Below are 20,932 nucleotides of genomic sequence, written 5' to 3' on the forward strand. Positions count from 1 at the left end.
AGAGAGAGAGAGAGAGAGAGAGAGAGGGAAAGATAGAACAGTGTCGCATACTTCCCGGGCCGAAAAATAGAAAACTTCCAGCGCGATATTAAAGTTCTCATTAACAATGACTAAATTGCTTTGTTCGGGGATGGATTGTGCGGGACGCGAGAGCTTTTGTTCAAAACAGTGACGCGCTGCTAGGGGAATAAAATGTTCTTCGCATCGAGTTAGCGCAAAGCCGCAGCGCGTATATACGAAGGCATAGAGCTCTACATATAGATATACGTATGATATATCGAGAGGTGAGCGCGCGCGCGCGTGTGTGTGCACCTTTACACGAACTTGAAATTTGAGTTTCACGTCACGTCGAAGACTCGCGCAGTTCTTCGCCTCCGATGTGTAACGTGGTTGCCCACAGGAGTGAGACGGCCCAAGGCGAAGGTCTATATGTGTACACGTATCTAGGCGTGGAGAGTATAGCTGTAAGGCTTTGCAAAAGACGGAGGAGCGTATATATTCTCGTAAGTGGCGGCAAGAGCTGGATAGAGACATCATAAGAAAGTGGAGCGATCACGTTACCAAAATACGTTCATTCTCGCGCTGCAGGTGAGAAGACAAATTGTGACACATGGTACACATATGATACACCAAGAAAATTGTTTAGTTACAATGGTAAGAAAATTCATATTTTACCGGATGATCACCTTGAGCTCTCAATTCACAACTCAGGCTTTGAACCATCAAACGGAATTCGGCAACATATTAATCCCAAAGGAGATCGGCTCGTCCGCCAAGTCAAGCGCGGAATCAGAGTCGACGGCGACGTACATAGAGGGAGAGAGGGGAGTAGAGATGACAGGCGAGACAAGTAGTCGCCTGCGGGCGGAGCAATCAGTAATTAGCGATTTACGAAGCCAGGAGCTAAGCCGAGTTGCAGTGCCGGTCTTGATCCAGGGCAGCAGCCGCCGACGTGCAGACCAGTAGCCGATTAGCCGCAACGCACGCGTGCATCTCCTAAGCAGCCGCTGCCTTGAGGCGCAATTGAATTCCGCGAAACGCGATTGGATCAGCTGATCCCGACGAGACGATGCGTTTGCTGCGGCTGCGGCTGTTACTGCTGATGTTGCTCTGTGGATCCGGCAAATAAGCCTTGCCTGCAACTGCGAATGATCTGCCGACTTTATAATTCGGGTTGTGTTAGCAGCTTGACTATAGGCAGATATGATGGGAACGGCGGCGATGAAAGCGTTAATATGCGATATAAAGTGCTTGATTTGCGCTGCAACGCGAATTATCGGCAAATATTAAATTATGGGCATGTATATTTTGATTGCATCGGATCGATCACGTGCTTTTCAAAACGGATTATGTTTACGCAACGCATTACGCTTTCGAGCGAGCTGTAAGCTGCGTGTGTTAATAATGCATTTTTCATGCTACTGCAGGAGGATAATACAAATAGCGAACATTTTGTATGCATCGAAGAAAAGATAACGGCATATAATTTTGAACATTTACATAAGATTATTGTGGGTGTACTTCATGACAAGTGCACACTCCTTTTGTATAGCTAAAAAATAGAAAACAAAATGAAGAAACTTTAATGCGAAAGCAGGGAATAGCGAAATAGTCGAACATCGACCAACAAAGTGTGAACGGGTAATACACAGCTATTCTCGGTGAATAAAAGATAGGCGGCGATAGGAAAAGAAGCGAGAAGAAAGCTAGCGAATGTTGACCGCCTGAATTTATTCGCCAGTGACTTCTAAGCGCTTTGGACGACTGAATAAAGCACGAGCGTCGACAAACGTGGAAGAATTATTATTCGACAGTCAAGTTTTACGAACGTTTTATAGCACTTACCCTGAAAGACACTAGTATTTATCTAATAAAGAGAGAGAGAGAGAGAGAGAGAAAACAGAGACTCGCTGCACTTTTCAAATCGAATCTTCGCCGACTGCCTAGCTCTCTGAAAAGGAAAGGACAGTCGGCGAGATGTCGCTGAATCGCGTAAAGTGAATAAGACGGTTTATTCTTTCATTTACCCTGTGTTACTACCTAACCTATTCTGTAACGCGCTGAATGTACGAGTTTGAATGACGAGCGCATGCGCGCCCTTTTTCTAGGCCCAAAACACCATCACGGTGGCAACCTTGAACTACGCCGTAGTTCTGGTCACCCTGCGCTAGCCTGCTTCACGACGGCATGCTCACGCGCAGGCAGTCAGTCTGTCAAAACCAGTCATTACACGCGGGCGGTCCTCCCTCGCTCTCAGATTTTGAATACTTCAAACTCTGACTGCATTTGGTTGCAGAAACTACTATCGCCTTCCGGGCTTATAAAACGCCTTCCGGGCTTATACATACACCTTCGCCTTCCGGGCTGATTGATTCCATACGAATCGCAATACGACTAAATCACGCCCATCGGGCTATCCGATTTGATTTGATTCAAATCTATAAATCGCGCCCAACGGGCTATACCAACTAAGTGCGGACAAAGTTTGTGTGTGTGAAACGTTATTGTTCGATTAACTAATTATCTCTGTGAACTTAATCTAATGCTGTGCAATCAATAAATCTGGGTTTTTTATGCCGAAAGGCTTTTTCCCATAATTTTGTGTTTTCTTAAATTTAAACCCTTAAATCCATCTAAAAACAAAATCATTAAAATATAACTAAATTACTTAACCACTAAGGTTATGTAGTTACACAATTATACTCCCTGACTTATATTATACGCGGAGAAAAAAATATTTCTGCCATCTGAAATCCGATGAAGCGAAGCGAGTGCTGTTCACGGACATAAAACTGGATTAAGGTGAAAGAAGAGGGGTACAATATTAAAATTTTCCTTCTATAAGCCATGGTTGCTCGATCTGGACTTTCTTTCCCCGTAAAATATTAATAGCGATAACGTAAACAGGCATCCAAAGGACCCTAGCGCAAAGTGAATAACGCGCGGAGAGATATTTAAAAGCTCGGGAGAGAAGGAGAGAGAAAGTTTGCAATCTGCGCTGAGTTAATTAATCAAGTGTAAACATTTGTCTTACCGAGTAGAGAGCGTGAAACATTTTAACGCAAATGCGAATGCAGCGCTCGCAAAAAAAAAAAAAATAGAGCGAGTGAGAAAGAGAGCGCAAAGTGCAGGAACGAGAAGGAACGGATCGATTTCGAGAAAAAGAATAGGAGCTGCAATGACTCATAGAGACGGCGCAATGTCAATACGATCAGCGCAGTCAAATACTCTCGTTGTACAGAATGAAGAGGATTTGGCTACGAGCGGATCTTAATTTCTGCCTTGAGAGATGTTAATGATGTTTGTTTTCGTCCTCTACTGCGACGAGACGGGACGAATTCGTGATCGGGTAATGTTACAGTCGCTTGTTTTTGTGCTCGCGTTTGCTCGAGTTGTTTACTGGCAGTCTTGCGCTTCCAAATAGTCCCGTGCTTTCTGTGTACTACTGAATTTGAATGCCACTCGCTATATGCTTCGCCTTAACAGTGAGATGTTCAATTAAAAAGCAAGTGTAATAAAATATTCAGCCAGAATTTATAGCTGCGCAAATTTTTAATCACTTTATCACAATGAAGGGACACGATCTCAGACGTTAAATATTTGCTGTCTGAGCTTTGATGGGGCAACAAATATTTAAGGACTCTCGACCCTCTCGCGCGTAGTACACGGTAAGTCCAAGGTATATAAACTCGAAGACTGTAAAAAACTTGCCGTCGTCGTAGCTAGTAAGAATTTAATTGCTTTCTGAATATTCATAATCCTTTTATTGGGTATAAAAGTTTCATTCTTCCCAATTCTCCATTCGCACGTCGTTCGACTGTAGCACAAGCGTCATAATCCTCTCTTCATCATATAGCAATAATAGGCGAATGCGATATCGCTGGTTGTTCCTTATTTTAAATTAACCAACGTATTTTCTTCGATGACGCGCACGCAAATAATCAGGCAACGCGTGAAATAAACTGCAGAGGAAGAGAATTCCGAGGATACGCGCGCGGGCGAGAGAAAACTTTGGCGCTTTTCAATGTAATGCCATCTATTGAGCGCCACGTGGGTACGTGCTGCAATTTCCCGTGTCGGCGGGACTATAGACGGAATTGAATCTTATTTTTGAAGGCGCTTCCCGCTGCGAAATCGACAACTGCTGGACGCTGTCAGCCAACGGGCTCCGACGTAAAACAGGAGGATATTGGTTTCGAGATTGAAAATCCTTTATCAAAGATATTTTTTACCACCCACCCGCTCGTCTTGCGATCGAGCTCCTCCCGTCGCGCGCGGGGAAAGGCTTCATTTCCAAATTTTAGAAGGCCCCGAAATTAGGTCAGATTTTCTTTGCTATTGCTCTGGCCGAACGGCTGCATCCTTTCCGATAATACACTAAAATTGTCGGATATAAAGTTTTATAACTCGCAATCGCCGGAGAATTCGTCGTCGCGTACCTGCCATGAATTCATCGACATTTTATTTTTCTCGCTTTATTCCACACCCGGACCACTGAGGAGAATACTTCGAATCTCTGAGAAATTACCTAACATTTTCAATTTATTGAACGTAGTTGTGTTTCACGGTAACCCACTCAGTAAGGCGAGAGCAGCTGGACCGCGAAAATCCACGAATGAGAAAATAAGGTGTCGGTAAGCGAACGATCTCTACATGTGCGGTTGGTAAGAAAAAGAAGACGTTTACTCACCGTTTTGTTGCCCAAGTTTTTCACCCGGCAATTAAGGTAGGTAGTCTTGCCCAGCAGAGCCGTCACGTTTTTCGACGCGGACTTGTCGAAGTACGGACCCGTCCGCGACGTCTCGTCCAGCGCGTTCGAGTACGTGTCGCCGCCCTTGCCGCTGCTGTTGTGCAGCATGCTGTAGGTCTGGGCCACTGAAAAAATCAAAATTAAAACCGGAATTAGTGCATCGTTCATTGATCGTGCCTGCATTGGCGCGTAAAACTTTATCGACGACGTACGGCAGAGACAAGAAGGTAAACACTCGTCGAGTCTATCCTGAAACGATAAAGCATTCCCCGAAATTACCGTTCCTCAACTCTGAACTACCGACCCCCACTCCAAACCCACACCCCTCAAATATCCGCATAAATTCGCGCAACGCACTGGACCGCATGAGGCCGCCGCCTCGTAAAACGCCGAGCTATGCCGACCAATCGGATCATGCTAAAAATGAAACGCAGGCGCGCCTGGCTCTGAACTGCAGGCGCCCACGCGCGCAATTACCAGACCTCAGCCCCTCTTTTGCTCACTCCGAAATTGCATTGTTTTGCAATCGCCTGCGCCGCGTGTACAAACACGCGGCGGCTTTCAAAAGAGCCGTTTAGCCCCAGCGAGTGTATTTGTTGCATTATCATTGGCACCGAGCACGATTTCGTTTAATTGAAAACGAGGACTGTATATAAGCATCAGAAGAGCCGCTCGCGCCTCTTTCTCTTTTCCTGCTGCCTCGGTCCGTGTGCGGCTGCGTTCGCTTTTATATGTATATGTACGAGACAGACAGTATAGCGGGTATACGCGCGGTAACGTCAACTAATTATTCTGATTCGACGCTAGCCAAAGTAAATATTGGATTTCGGTCTGCGAGTCAAAGTGCCTCTGCTCTTTGCGGAAACGCTAAGTAGCCGAGAGCTACTCTTTTCCGGCGGGACGTGGCTGCCACGGTCTATTATTTTAAACGTTTGAACTTCTCCTTTTCTTGTAGCCTATAGCTCATCCTTTTTTTTGCTCTTCTTCTACGCGATCCTCGCTGATTTCATTAAGAGATTAGACTGCAGACGCTCGAGTCTGCAAACTCCGAAAAATGCGACGTCTAGCTGCTGTTGGTATTATGAAATTAAAATAAATCACGCTTCGGTTCGTCGAGAGATCGCGTATCGCCAGTTTTATCTGGGATTGCCTCAAATTAAATACAAATTGCGCGCTCTGAACCCCGGTCTTGTTTACTTGCATTCTGCCCGCAAGTATCGATATACTAATGGACTATACTGCAAAAGCTTTTCATGGAAATTTGAATTCGTTTTTGCCAATTCCCCGTGGTTAATCGCTGTTATTTATTGCCGGCTTACGATGTTGATATTGAGCATAAAATACGCGTTTACGTAATATTTGTGATAACAGATCCGTGTGGTAATGAAGCCGTTTTGATTCGTTATTATAATGATACGATTCACGCGAGGATCACAAGGATTTTTCGCGAAATTTTAAATAAAATGTCCTCTTTAATGAAGGGTAGATCTCGGTTTCATCTCGGCAAATCTGCAAGAGTAAGGCTTGCTGGAATGTGAAACGCTTGAATACCTTGGCTGAAAAGGGCCAGGAGCATTTCCCAAGAGTTTGTAGGTCGAAAGTTTTTCATACAGTAAGTATAGAGCGCTTTTTATATCCTGAAAGCGCGAATTAAAAAAAGCATTTTTTTTAATAAGGCCTGGGTCAAGTTTGCTATTATTCAAATTCAAGTTTACGGAGGTTATTCACGTGAAAGAGATCCGTGGTCGAGATGAATACTATTCTCCGATGCTACTACTGCACTAAGTCAATTTAAAAATGCTCCTACACCTTTTTATATTTTAATAAAACCCGCAGCTCGCCCCGGCGTGGGATTCCAGCCCGCCCGATAAAACAACTCCCTCGATGCGTTCATGATCCAAACCGAGGGATAAAAAAAGAGCAGCTTCACCTTGCGCGCAGAATCTCATTAGCCAAGCCCTTCGCCGCCGCGTAGCGTCTTATGGCCCAGTGACTCGGCAGTTATAAAGCACGATTGCAATTTCATTAGACCGCATCTTCTTTCCGTCGACTTACAATTTTAATAAACCAACGGGCTGGCTTACCTGAGATGCTTACCTGAGGACGATGGATTTAGCTGCGCCCTGAGACTCCTCGCCTTCGTTATTATGTTTCGTTAACAGTGCAACGATAGAATTGGGGCATTATTTGTGATATTTCAGCCGGGTGGAGTGAACAAAGTGTGAGTAAATTTATTTATTAGGGGGGAGTTGAGTGGAAAATATTGTTGATGACGAGCAAAAAACGTCAAGATAAACAAAATTTTAGGAGGAGAACATAACAGATTTAATGAGTAGTAACGCTTCGGAATGGTCGGCCGTGTTATTGTATATTATTTAGATATAACATGCTTCACTCATAAAGAGCACAAAATTAACCCAGAATAAATCCCCGCAGTCAAAGACTGCACGAGCGGCAGCGTCTTGTGTCCTTCGATCAAAGATCCATTAGAACACGCGACGCTACACTCTCGCGTACAGCTCTCCTCTGCGTGTTATCTCAGCCGACGCTGCTCCATTAGGCGCACTACCTCGGCGACACCCCCGAACGCATCAAAACCTCCTTCGCGCGCGAAACTTGTGTCGCGCGAGCGAGGTGCAAAGAGGCGTCGTAATACTTTTTCGTTTTTGTTCCCTCTTCTTTTTGGGAGGCCCCGGTAGCTCGTAAACCTTATGCTCGCAAGCGAAAATCCCCTCTTAAATTTCCAGATTTTATAGGCCGCGCGCCCGCGGCGTCGTAAAATATTTGCGCGCCGGAGACATCGACGGAGTGAGAGAGAGAGAGAGAGAGAGAGAGAGAGAGAGAGAGAGAGAGAGAGAGAGAAAAGAAGGACAGGCGCGTGTATAAAGCACGTGCAGGAGAAGACTTTCGTAGCCGAAATCAGAGAGAGAGAGAGAGAGAGAGAGAGAGAGAGAGAGAGAGAGAGAGAGAGAGAGAGAGAGAGAGAGAGAGAGAGAGAGATACGAGAGCTGAACGAGTGTAAGAGATGGAGGTTCGGGAGACGGGATGAAATATGGATGATTTTGGATTTTTGCTCACGTGGAACTTATTGCTGAATTAATGGCGTACAGATGCGGCCTGCTCCTTTTTAACGTCCCTTTTTATGGGATCGATGGAGTCGTGGATTGAATCATAGCGTGATAAAATCTTGAACTTTGCTGCGCCGAAGCGAAACACGCGACACACATATTTCGGAGATTCGATATTGAAATTGCCGTTCTGTGTTCCCCCGACGCTTTTCCTTTATGCGGATGCGGAATTCGTGGGGAAAGAAACGATGATCAAGCGGATATTCTGCCGGACGGAATTGCGTAAACGAGTATTGCAGGTGCGATCTGTACTTAAACCGTGTTGTGAATAGCACTGAAATATGAAATGTCGACTAATGATGATCGAGGGATGGGAAATAAACAGAAAGCAGATAAACAGCGAACTGCGTAATGTCCGTTTGCGACGCGATAAATAGATTCATACACCGGTGTTAACGTATTCGCAGTTTTAGAGCGCATAACAAAGGCGAAAGGAGTACTTTTATGAAAATGTACGCCATCTCGTCATTGATTCAGTCACGATTTCACATTGCTTTACAGAATACGATTAGGCGCTCTTACTTTGACTAAGCATACACTTAAATCAAACGCACGAGAATCCCAGTCTCGTCTGACAAATCTGCTCCTATGACTCACGTCTTCCGCTGCTACGTATATTATGTATATTTCTCCGCCGAAAATGGGTCAAGCGCTGCATTTACATATACCCGCTTCCATAGTAAATTCTCGAGTGCGGGCACCATTCGTTTTTATTGCGTCTTGCTCGCAAAATCTTTTAACATTTCTCGGTCTGCCACATATAAAACAACTCGACTCGGTGCGGCCGGCGATAAGACACACACAAAGCAAGACGGCCAATAAAGGATTCTTTATTGTTCCGATCGATCAAGGGATAAGTATATAGCTAGAGAGAAAACTCTATCGTTATTTTTCCCAAAAGTCCGAGACTGTATAATGTTTCTGTATCTGAATTAGCTATCAGTGCACGCAGTGTTTATGGACAATAACGCAAGCCAAAGTCCCGAAACAGGAGAACGAGCAGCAGCAGTAGTAGTAGTAGCGGCGAACGTGTATAATGAAGAGATAACGCCGCGGCGGAAAAAGGCAAACGCGTAAAGTATGGGGGCAAGAAAATTCTCGCGCGCGATAAAGCGGTTCGAAAAAAGGTCAGCGGCGCAGCCCCGTGATTCGAGGCCCGGAAAAAAGTTATCTTTCAATCTAGCTCCGCGCGTGACTTTTGTTTTCTCGTCCCCCTGACCTTATCTCTCTTCATACTTATTACTTCTTCTTCTTCTTTTTCTTCTCTGCGTTTATAACGGCTATACAGGCGGCGAAAAACAACCAACTGCTTTAAAATTCATATTCCTCTAACTTTGCTCTAAGCGGGACGTTTAGACGCGAACTGCAACTTCGCGGCGGTTTTACGCTTGTATACTCGCGGCGCAGGGAAAAAGAGAGAAAGAGAGAGAGAGAGAGAGAGAGAGAGAGAGAGAGAGATATCCAGCGAAAACGCAGTTGTTTTGTGTAAGCCGCGCGAGGGGAAATAGGGCTGGCGATGGAAGAAGTTTGAATGGATATTGGCTGTAAAATGCGAGTCGAGGGGAATATGAGAAGGAGGCGCTGCCTTTTTCACGGTGCTACGAAGCGTCGTTTCAAATTGCGGGAAGAAGAGGTGAGAAACGATTGCGATGACTTTGTAAGAGTTGTTTCAATAAAGAAATAAGCTAGCTTTTTGGGGAGATGCTGAATTTTCAACTGAACGTAAATTCGAATTGTATCGCGTTTTTGACGATAAGTATCAATCAGATTCAAGAGCTACATATCTACATTAATCCCGCAGATCAAACAGAGATCCATCAAGCAATCTTTTCCTCCGAGCATAACCCGTCGTAAACTTTTCAAGCCATCCGGCAACAATCGGCGGACAAGTCGCGACTCTTTCTCAGCCGGCCGAGTTCCTCTTTCGATTTCGCATCGCAACATCTGCATTCACACTTCTCTGCCGCCGGTGCCCCGTCAATATTCATCACCGAGCGCGCGACAATCCCATAATTCAATACCTCGAGCCCATCAATTCTCCCTCCGCATAAATCACCCTTGGCGCGCCTCGAGAGTCTGCACCTATACTCTCGATTCCCCCCGACGGGCGCACACCCACGCTCTCGGCTCTATGCATCGATAAGAGGTGAACCTGCTTCGCTCCCCTACTACCTCGAAACTTCGACTAGCAGTAGTAGATCCCGCGGCTGCGAGCGGCTGAAACTTTAACGGTGGGCCAACTTTTTTATTGATCATTGATTGCGAATTTAGCGCGCGCGCGGGCTCGTTTGCCTTCGTATTTTTCTTTCGGCTTTTATGTACGGCGCGCATGCGAAATCGCGGCGGCCCGCGGCTGTTTCCGCGGCGTAATCGATGCACGATTAGCCGGATGAGACGTTGAAATAAAAGTGTGGCCGCTCATTATTCCGCGGGGCTTAATAGAGTGTTGGTAGAGTGAGGGTTTCATTCGATCCGGTTTATTGGAGGACTTATGAGAGAGGGAGAGCTCATTAGAAAATTAGGAGTGTGGTTACTCCACCGAAATATTCGTGTTCCACAAAGCGAAGCGTGGCATTTCTCATCGGCATTTCACAGTCGCTCAGCGATCAACCCTATTGACGCTAAACAACGAAAATTAATTCCCCAACGCACGGAAACAAATAGCACTACTAGCTGCGGCAAGAGCTTGTCCCAAAACAATTCCGGGTAGTAGCTCGACGCACGGCCCATTTCGCCCGGTACTCAGAGCCTCGTGCCCTGTTCTTCTCCTCGACAAAGAGCGGCTGTAGCTGCGCGAGAAACAGAGAGGCGCAGGGAGGGCGAGAGCCGCAGACCAACAACAGACGCAGACAAGCAACCTGCGCGCTGCAGCAGTATCTCTGTCACTCTACTCGCAGCAGCGGCTCACTTTTGTTTCGGCAGAGTCGTTATCTTAACGAGTTTGCAGGCAGCGGTGGTGCCCGCTCTTTTGTGAGCGAGCGAGACGTACCGTCGGAGCGATTCTTATGCAAACAGGTGCCGCGGCGCGCGGCGTAGTCCCATCTGGTGAAAGACGCTCGAGTGCCTCCTCCTCTCCGTTGCACTGAAGTGCAGCCGAGCTGTCAGAGCGTGAACGCTGCATCGACGATACACTGTGCTGCAGCGCGCCTCTACAATGGAGTATAGCGTTGGAGGCCGCAATGAGGACGACACTCGAAGGTCTCTCCCCCCTCTCTTGCTCGCTAGCTCGGGCGTCTCTCTGTGCGGTATCGCTCGTGTGGATGCTATTTTCACGCCAGACGAACCACGTCTTTTGACGAAGCTCTGAACGAGCAGTGAAACGAGAGATCGCTTCTCTGGTTTGATCTCGCCATAGTCGTCAACGTCTTCTATATCTTGCCGTTTGTGTGCCAAGCTCACACGAGGCCTGTCAGACGAGAAAAAGGCTTGGCTTCAGTAGTGGCGCACGTATACGTTGCGTGGTTGATTGCAAAGATAGACATGGGGGAACTTTAGTGCGTCCCTGGAGAACGTAAATTTACAAGCAACTAAAGGAACTTTGCAGTTGAACCATTTTGTCAAAATAGTTTGGGTGGGTTATAGTAGATTTTTTTTTGACGAGTAATGTCCGACGTCAAATTTAATCCACATAATCCTGCGAAAGAATCGTTGAACAATTTTGGCACAAAGTTACATTTTCATACCGACAGATTAAATTAAATTTCACGCGTTTGTCCAACAAGGTAAAATGAAAACTCGAAGTACACGTACTCACTGTGTTAAAAAGTATTCGCTCAACAGAACTTCGGTGGAAAATATACACGCTTTCCTCTGAGCTTTTACCTCGACATTTACGACAGTAACCGAGGCTTTCGAAATAACGTGTTACGATTTCAATACCAGCGTTACATTCGCATCCTGGGGGCATAAATCATGAATCATCACATGATCCTTCAAGTGAATTCCGTTAAATACGCCCCGAACACTGATAAAACGTCTCCGCCTCGCTTATGGGTCAAAGTAATTACCGTCCCGGCTCATCTACACCCATCCCAGCCTCGCACCCCGTAGAAAGTTGTCAGGCCCATACAACAAGCGTAATATTCTCAACTACATCAAGCTTAAGCAGCTCCGCGAACTTTGCCTCGATTCCCTAAGTACTCCTCAACTTCCATACATCTCCAATCGAAACAAAGCACCCACCCTCTGGCGCGAGTAATTACGACCCAACAATCGAAGCAAAGCTGCAGCACCTGCAATATGCATACAAAGTCGTAGTTGCGGTGCAGCCACTATACTATTTACTCATCGATATTTCCGCGAAGCGAGCAAGCTCCCAATACCGGGTGTATTTAGCGAGTAATGCTGGGAGAGAGAGAGAGAGAGAGAGAGAGAGAGAGAGAGAGAGAGAGAGAGAAGCCGTAAGTAGGCGCAGGACCAGGATAATCCGCAACGATCAAGGGGCGCGATAGCGCCGCTTTGGCAAGAAAAAGTACGAAGTTCGATTTGTCGACGGCGCGACCCTATATATTTTGAAATTAGGTGTTCCTAACCTTAAAAAAAATCTCGATTGCATTTAAATCATTATTATTGCGCGTATGCGCAATCTGTTGGTATCTACTTAAATATATTATCCTAATTTTTCATGTATAAAAGGTTCAATCAAGAATATTAAGTTATTAACTTAATATTGCAAGTTGAAAATTTGCTCGGTATATTTCATTTCGTTCAGAGTTTCCATCCTCTCCCGATATTTTTCATCTCCTCCGGTTACGTGACTTCCGGTGAGTATATTTAGTATTATACACCAGTGGTTACAGTAGTTAATCTACTTTACCGACATTCGTCTGCTACTCGGCGACACGCGGTTATAATATGCATGTAATGCTATACGTATATATGCATATATTGCTATACGATTATATGCGCGATGCGATCAATGTCTGAACCAATAGTAGCTTGTTGTCTATCGAATAGATCAAGATTTAATGAAGTGCAATCGCAAGAAGAATATGCTTTGTAAAAGATGTGAAATCTCTCAAAAAAAAAAACTTTTTTCAAAAGTGAAAATTTTGGCAAGAAAAAGGCTAATAAACGTAGTGAAATCTCTAAATATAAAAATGTCAAGTAAATGTTTTTTTGCTATACGCATTAAGATATAAAACTAAAGTTAAAATTATGTTTTCCCAAAAAATGATATTTTAATGCGTATAGCAAAAAAACATTTACTTGACATTTTTATATTTAGAGATTTCATTACGTTTATTAGCCTTTTGCTTGCCAAGATTTTCACTTTTGAAAAAAGTTTTTTTAACAATATTCCGGTTTAATGCCCGCTGCCGAGCGCTAACCTCTTTAGACGATGTTTTTATCGATTGCACTCGGCCACGTACTGCGTATACCCTCGCGTGCGCGAATGCTGCAGGTGTATGCATACGTGCGCGAGCTTGCGCGGCACCAGCGTGGGAACACTCGTGACGAGAAAATCACTGTTTGTCCGTTTATGCGCCGCTGATGTGGATGGAAAAATATTGAAATATCAGACTCTCTTGACGATTGTATAAATATTGTCTTTTAATAGAAATCGCGCAGAGCGCCAGGAATAATTAAAAGTGATTCGCTCGACGTACGATTAATTTGTCAATATAGCATTTATTATTATTATTACGCTATTTCGTTTCGCTGCTCTGACACAATAATAACGTGGCTTGTTTCGTTACGTAAGGTTTCCCAATCAATTATTGCAATGTGACAGTCGAGCGACGTGGATAATTTTAATTTGTCGGGCCATTAAAGCTAATTAGGATCTCGAGATTCAAGGGATGCGAGGGAAAATTTTCCAATTTAAATATTTTAACTTTGAACTTTCCGCTTCCCTTCTCTGTTCTCCGATTGCTCTTTTCTTCGGGGTTCTTTTTTATCCTTCGGCTTCGACTGTCGCTGAAAATATATGCGCCTTTCTAATTCGCGAAATAATTACAGTCGAGCACTTTCCTCGAGCGGCTATTCTTAAGGCAGCTACTGCTGTCTCTCGTTCGTCTTCCCTTTTAATGCACTTAATAACGAGGCACGGCGTACTACTGCTTGCTGAGGAACGAAAATAGAACGAGCGGTTTTGTCGAGTCCAATAAAGCTGGATCTCTCCTTTCCAAATCCACCGATTTACGGCTTAATTAAATCCTCCAGTTAAAATTTTTTTCAGAGTACGCTCCAGCAACGCTTGACAAAATTTTCCTCAAGGCTAATCAAAGTATAAAAATTACTCATTCGACCTAGTGCAGTGCCTGATAAAAGTATAGAGCAAATACAAGGCTCATAATGATCTGCCTGCGACGTGCCGCTGATTCTATATTTATAATTGTATGTAATTGTAATTCAGAAGGGTAAAAATGAATAGTGAGTCAAGTCTTGCAATCTGTAAACAAAACGTGGCTGATTAAGTGATAAGGCAAAATTAAATTGCGAAACGAAGTTATCGGTCGACTGAAAAGAGAAGCTGCCGTGGGCACCGAACGATATAACGCTTATCTGTTTTCCGCGAATGCATATTAGAACATGAGCCAGCGTTGATTGAAATTGCGCTTTAAATCATTGCTGGAAAGCATACCCTACTGTGCTGGCAAAATTTGAGATTTTTTGTGATCTGGGAAAATTACTCTCACGGGAGCTACTGTATGGTGTCGTGAAAACCTCAAATGCTATAATCTTGTGACAGGTTTTCCGAGCGGAAAATCTGATCTTTTCAAAAACAGTTAAAACCGTGACTTGATAACCCGATAACAAAGATCAGGAGTCTCTTACCCCAAAGTTATTGAAAGTTTCTCCGAAGAATGATTGAGAAGAGGCGAGATACTCGGGCGAGCCGTGAGGTGGGCAACGCGACATGCACTCGGAGCTTAGTTGACCTCTCGACAAGCTAGTATTAGGTAATCGTTTTTACAATTGTTTTTGGAAGTCCTATTGAAACTTTTATTTTCTCACAAGCAATCTAATTTAATTTTAACTCCAGCCTTAGTCGTTTGCAAGTACCGAATACTAGTGTAACTCACCGAATAGAATAATAAACATTTTATAGTTACTAGACTTGGCGCAGTGCGCTGCGCGCACTGTAGTAGACTATAATTTTATTAACTTATTAAATGGAATATAAATACTTGATTGATATTTTTAATATTTGTTTTCTATCACGGAAATATATCAAACTTTACAATATATGATTCATTTCGCGCTCATATAAATTTCAAAGTTGCCGCGGTTTCGTCGCCAACTTCCTTTTAAAATTTTAAGGTTATGTCTCGAGAGTAGAATGTCTCTAGAATATTATAAATACACAAATTATAATTTGATATGTATTATAGTATTATATTACATTTTTAATATTGGAATCAATTTTAGAAATCAAAAACAAATCAAAAAATTCTAACGATACTTTTGACGCATGCGCACTACATGAGCCAATCATATTGACGCATTCTTGGCTTCACTTCATCCGGTCATGACTTTTTTTATATAGGGATAATAAATTTATTGCAATTGCTATATCTATTTATAACCATCTAAGAGCAAAGTTTAATATTATACATATGGTAAAACGGATTATATTAATTTCTGACATGTGCTTTCTCGAAACAGTGGAATGATTTTTATTTACTGCAATTACTGATCCTCACGACTTTTCGTAAGCTAAAGTACTCGCAATTTAAGACAATCATTTTCGCGATAAGATAAAATTATAAGTGAATGAGTAGTCGGACTTCTTATCAAGTTCTGCAATTGAAAAATTCGGAAATCAAGTTGAAATATTTATACGACGAGCCATAAAACATAATTAAATCCTCCAAGCTACAGAGCGCTAGATAAGATATGTTTCTGGGATCTGCAAGTTCATTCTATTGTAATGCAAAGCGCCGTTGCGCAATTGCAAGTAAGAAGTAGCATTTGCGGTAAGTTAACAATCATTCGCTGACAAGGACGACTCGACAACAATCTTCTTCTGTTCCTTTATTAACTCGAGCGAGCACTTCTCGCAGAGCTAGACTAGAAGTAGCCCGGGGCATTCCGTTCTAGAAAAGCTGGCGCGACTACAGACGACTAGAGAATGCCAAACAAAGCTGTCGTTAGGGCCGCGGAGGAACTCGAACGTAAGATAAAAGCATGGCTGCATGATCACCTGATTCCTCGAATGGCCGACATCTTAAAAGAAAAATATATCAAGGGAGAGGCCGAGTGCAAGGTTACGCGGCCGAGAGACTCCTATTTCCAGTCCGACACCTTCTTCGCGAATATCCGGTTTGCCAGCTCTTCTCCCACTGAGTGGCACGTTCTGGTGAAGTTGCCCAACCAGGACGAGATCGTACGCACCCACCATAACTTTACAGACCTTTTTAACAACGAGATACTCTTTTACCAGAGGTTTGCGAATTCTGAGAGCGAAGATTATCCCAAGTGCTACTTAGGTTAGTCGAGATTTTAGTACAATATGAGCGTCACCTCGAATAATGTTTTTGATTCCTCCTAGAGGAAGCTTTGTAATAGTAATACTTTTTGGTGTGTTAGAAGTTCAAATCAAGTGTTTTTAGAAAATGTGTGTGTGTGTGTGTGCGTGTTTGTGAGAGTGTATGTATACCGCAATATTTTCGAATCGAGTCTATGAACGTCTACAAAATTTGGCATGTTTACCCGTTTTCGAATTCTGAATTGAAGAAAATAAGTTATTTTTTATTTTCTCAATTATTTATTTTTTATGACCATTTTTGGATTTTTGAAAAACACTATTTTACTTTTTTTTAATCATCCCATTGGTACAAACAATTCAGCTAAAATGCATTTGAAAGAGAAAAAAATTATCTACTTTTTCTCGTTTGGTCCTCGGGATCAACCGCTTTTTTCGGCAGATAAAATGAAAAAGGTGATTTAAAAAAAAAATATGTCTCTGAAACTAAACATCATAACCTCGCGAAAAAAATCATGTCGATGGGTCATGTGTCAAACTATATCCCATCAAAATTTCAAGTGATTTGAGCACTTATTTTTTTCAATAATAAATCGAAAACTGAAAAAATGAGTTTTTTGTGCCTCGATTACGGACGTAAAAAGGCCTTATTGCACTTGAGATTTTGGGAAGAAGTAGGTATTTTGTGTTTTGGCTAAGTTCATTGCGCAACTTTAAAACCCCTATGGTTCTTAAAATATCAAGGTTTCAATTTTTTTTTTGAAATTGTTTGATTCCTTATATCTCTAAAACAATGTAATCAAACGCTTCAAAATTTTATTTGGTAATTCACCGTAAAAAATCTACCTGCTGCTAAAATTTTAAACGATTTCGTCGATCGGTTCTCAAATGAAGAGCTAAAATGTCAAAACCGATTTTTCTCAAAACCTGTGCTTCCTCTAAACAATATTTTAATTATTAGATCTATAAATTTAGTTGGAGGAAGCTACGGACTAATGAAATGGCAGCGGTTTTTTTCATAATATAAGCACGATTTTCGCGTTTTTCTGCCTTATTGCGGGATTAAAGTAACTTTTTTCCAGACCGGCGGGCAAACAAAAAAATTGAAAAACGTCCGCTGCTCGGCTATCAAACATTTTTCGGAAGATTATATATAAGACTGTTGTTGTCGCATCTCAAAAAAAGTTGCATCAGTCCCACTCAATGTGTCAAAAAAAACTTGGAAATCCATACGTGTGTTACAAAAATGATGGTGTGCACCAAGGGCTAAGTATAGGCTAACTCGCCTTGACTCGTACTGCAAACTCCACACTTGGTCAAAAAAAGCCCACTATACGCCCTTGATACACAATATACTACTATGTTTTAGTTGCCCAATCGTTTGCTTCCAAAAAGCGCATCTTCACTTAAAGGGACACAACACTTTTAAACCCTAAAAGAAAAGATTAACAAGGTAAAATTACGAAATTAAAGTAAATAATTTAAACATTTTTTTAGCGACACTTGGAAATAAAACCCTCAAATTTACCGTGCTGAAGCATGAATTACCCCTACTTACCCATTGTTTACTTATTCAAATTAAAATTCCTACATTCATACTAAAAGTACGATTGTACAAAGTGTTCTAAAATTGTAGCCAAAAAGAACCACCTGTTCACTTGGAATCCTACGGACAGTGAAAAAATTCACAAAACATTGCACCGAGTGCCACAATGGGTAAGTAGGGGTAATTTATATTTTAGCACGGTGAATTTGAGGGTTTTATTACCAAGTATCACTATAAAAATATTCAATTATTTACCTTAATTTTGTAATTTTCCCTCGTGAAACTTTTTTTCAGGGTTTAAAAGTATTGTGTCCCCTTAAAGACTTTTGTTTTGGTCACTTGAACAATGGCCAAAATTAATTCGCAAACATATGATTACAGTTTGTTTGTATGTTTAGCTGGCGCAGATCCGGTCTTCGAGAAGGTGATTGTGTTGGAAAATGTAAGTCCTCGAGGTTACTTCATCTGCTCCAATAAGATAAACATAGGCATGGACTACGTTCTGGCAGGACTGCAGACGATCGCTAGATTTCACGGCTTCACTTACGCCATTAAGGAAGAAATGCCGGAAAAGTTTTACCAGATAGTTAACAATATTAAGTTGGTCAGATACGACAAAGATAATGTATACATGCCACACATGGAAACTGTCAACTCTAGAATTCTTCGTGTTGTGAAAGGTCTAAAGGCAAGAGGTGAAGATTTAAAATTCACAAAACAAATAGAAGACCTTTTTAAGGATGCCTACCACAAAGTCCTAATAAGGTGCGTCGAGCCAGTCGAACCACTTGCCACGATTGTTCACGGAGATTGCACCCAAAACAATGTGATGTTTCGCAAAGTAGACCCCGGAGGTTTTCAAGCAATACTCATTGATTTTCAATTGATGATGTATACCTCACCTGCTGCCGATGTCTCTGTTTGGATTTACATGTGTCTTACCCTAGAAGACATCAAGGCGCATAGAGAGTAAGTTAATAAAATCTTTGATCTCCGTTTGTCTCAAACCTGATTGTCTAACTTTATCCTCTGCGTTTCAGAGCCCTCTTCAACGCCTACCATGATACACTCAGGAAAATCCTGAAGGAACGAAACATCTGGTCGCCAGAAAAGTACAGTCGCGAGGCTTTTTGGCAGGATTACAAGCAACATGCGATAATAGGCTACATAACAGCTGCATACTTCCTGCCGATTATGACTGAGTTTGCGGACAACAATGACCTGCTACAGTTGAATGATGAGGCGATCGAAAAAGCTAATGCTAGTGGCGGCGGTGAGGTCCTGACCAATGCGCTTGTCGATATGTTGCTCGACGCCCGCGAGGCTGGTCTGTTAGACTTCTACTTGAACAATGATAAGGCCGAGGTTTGCCAACATGAGTAAGCAGGTAATGTGCATTTATTCGCGCGAAGGTAAAGATTGCCGTGGCAGAGGAAAAACTGATTGATACAGATTCAGAAGTTTAATTTGGCAAGTATACGCTGAGGGATGTCGATGTTTAATTTTAGTTGGATTAATTTGGCTGATACATGGATACATGTTTTCAGCGGAATTAATCTAGGCTTGTTTGAGAGTTATGATTGTTGCATTTATTTCGATAATGTTGCAATCAACTATAATCCTCTCGATGCAGGGATCAATGTGATTCTAGCATAATTACGGTCAAAGAGATTAAAACTTCATTTAACCGGTATCCAAAGCACGACGGTCAATATTTGTGACTGAAATTTCGATAATTTGATTATGCTGTACAATTAAATAAACGGAGAACTTCATAACATTTAATCATTTTCCATCAGTGTTCCACATATTGCATGAAACTAAAAATAGAACTAATATCAGAGTTCGTAAATGTCGATTAAACGTGCATATTCACACTTGACATGCGTCGAGTCTCTATACTAACGAGATTCTAAATGTATATTCCATCAGCAAGAGCCCAGTTCTCTTTTTCGACGGAAGCACTTGAGGCGATATCCTCATCTCCTCCTTTCCCTCCCGCAGCGCAGCAGCAGCAGCAGCAGCAGTATAGCAGCGCGCCTAGTTGAATCGCAAAACTGCCTGCTCGGTAAACTTGCGGGCGGCAAGAAGATTACGAGAGACGCCTAGCGTGATTATTGCGCCGTTACCGAACTTGCCGCTACCATCCACTAGTCCGCTGCAGCCGTCCCGAGAATGAGTTAAGAACTCCCTCCCCCCCCTCCCCTTCGTCCCCCTCTCCACAGCGTAAACTTTTGACGGCGAGCTCGCGCCGCGAAAAACAGTTTTGCTTTGTATCCTTCTATAACAGTTGCGTGCGGGAGTTTCGCGAGGCTTCTTTGTAGTCAACTTAAGCGACTCGTTGACATTTGCACCATTGCCGTTTATAAAGCGGGTCAAGAAAGCGGATTCGCAAAGTCGGCGGGGATTAAATGCGTATTGTTTCGCGGAATTCTTTTGTTGAGCTTTTAGATAGTTTGCTAGCCGCTTTTGCGGTTAGCTGGCGTATCTGTATGCGCCGTCCCGCCGCGCCGCGGCCTCTGCGTTCGAGTTGTATTACTCGCTTTGCGATTCCACGCGCGCTTTTATTTCCAGCCCTGATGGATTGGGCGAGCTTTGTTTGGTTTATCGAATAACGCAGTCTTCTTAGGAATTCACGATAAAAGAATTTCAAGCGACGACGATTCAGCAAATCCTCGACGCGATTCCGTCGGACCGAAAAATTCCGGCCGCTGCTCTCTGCGCGTTTGTTTGCGCGCGAAGTCAGAGGAGCATGCGACGACAATGGCGGAGGAGGAGGCGAGAAAAGAGAAGAATAGTAGTGGATATCATCCGAAAGAGCAGCGCTCGATCAATCGCGCGGCAAACGCCGTATGCTGCTGCTGCTGCGGCTCTGCAGTCGGAAAAATCCCCGGCGACGACTGCCCCCCCCCCCTTGGCAATAAAAGAGCGTGATATACGCGCTGCTGCCGATAATCCAGAGGAAGAGCGGGACAGCGCAAACAGACTTCCGAAGGTGTGCAGTGCGCGCATTCGCATGCGAGTTTATGAATGCGTTGACGGCTTGCACTGTGAGGAGCTGAAAGAGGAATGAATTA

General features: G+C 43.3%; 2 protein-coding genes across 14 annotated transcripts in view; one reads left to right on the forward strand and one right to left on the reverse strand.

Annotated features, from left to right (window-relative positions):
* Positions 1 to 20,932, reverse strand: part of LOC100122319 (zwei Ig domain protein zig-8) — a 337,476-nt gene that overhangs the window by 95,802 nt on the left and 220,742 nt on the right. For all 12 annotated transcript variants that reach the window (XM_008204077.4, XM_001605871.6, XM_016987121.3 and 9 more), the window contains one exon: positions 4,691 to 4,875. In XM_008204077.4, the coding sequence (XP_008202299.1) occupies positions 4,691 to 4,875 (185 nt within the window). The remainder of the gene's footprint in view (positions 1 to 4,690; positions 4,876 to 20,932) is intronic.
* On the forward strand, positions 14,426 to 19,640 carry LOC100122349. 2 transcript variants are annotated; one of them, XM_001605902.3, is made up of 3 exons: positions 14,426 to 16,313; positions 18,254 to 18,824; positions 18,896 to 19,640. In XM_001605902.3, exons 1-3 carry the CDS (start codon positions 15,956 to 15,958, stop codon positions 19,236 to 19,238), a joined length of 1,272 nt encoding a protein of 423 aa, XP_001605952.2. In that variant the 5' UTR covers positions 14,426 to 15,955; the 3' UTR covers positions 19,239 to 19,640. The 2 variants fall into 2 exon arrangements, with proteins under 2 accessions (XP_001605952.2, XP_008202297.1); XM_008204075.3 differs by having other exon boundaries at positions 15,749 to 15,998.

Source organism: Nasonia vitripennis, chromosome 2, assembly GCF_009193385.2.
Source record: "Nasonia vitripennis strain AsymCx chromosome 2, Nvit_psr_1.1, whole genome shotgun sequence".
In the NCBI taxonomy this organism is placed as follows: Eukaryota; Metazoa; Arthropoda; class Insecta; order Hymenoptera; family Pteromalidae; genus Nasonia; species Nasonia vitripennis.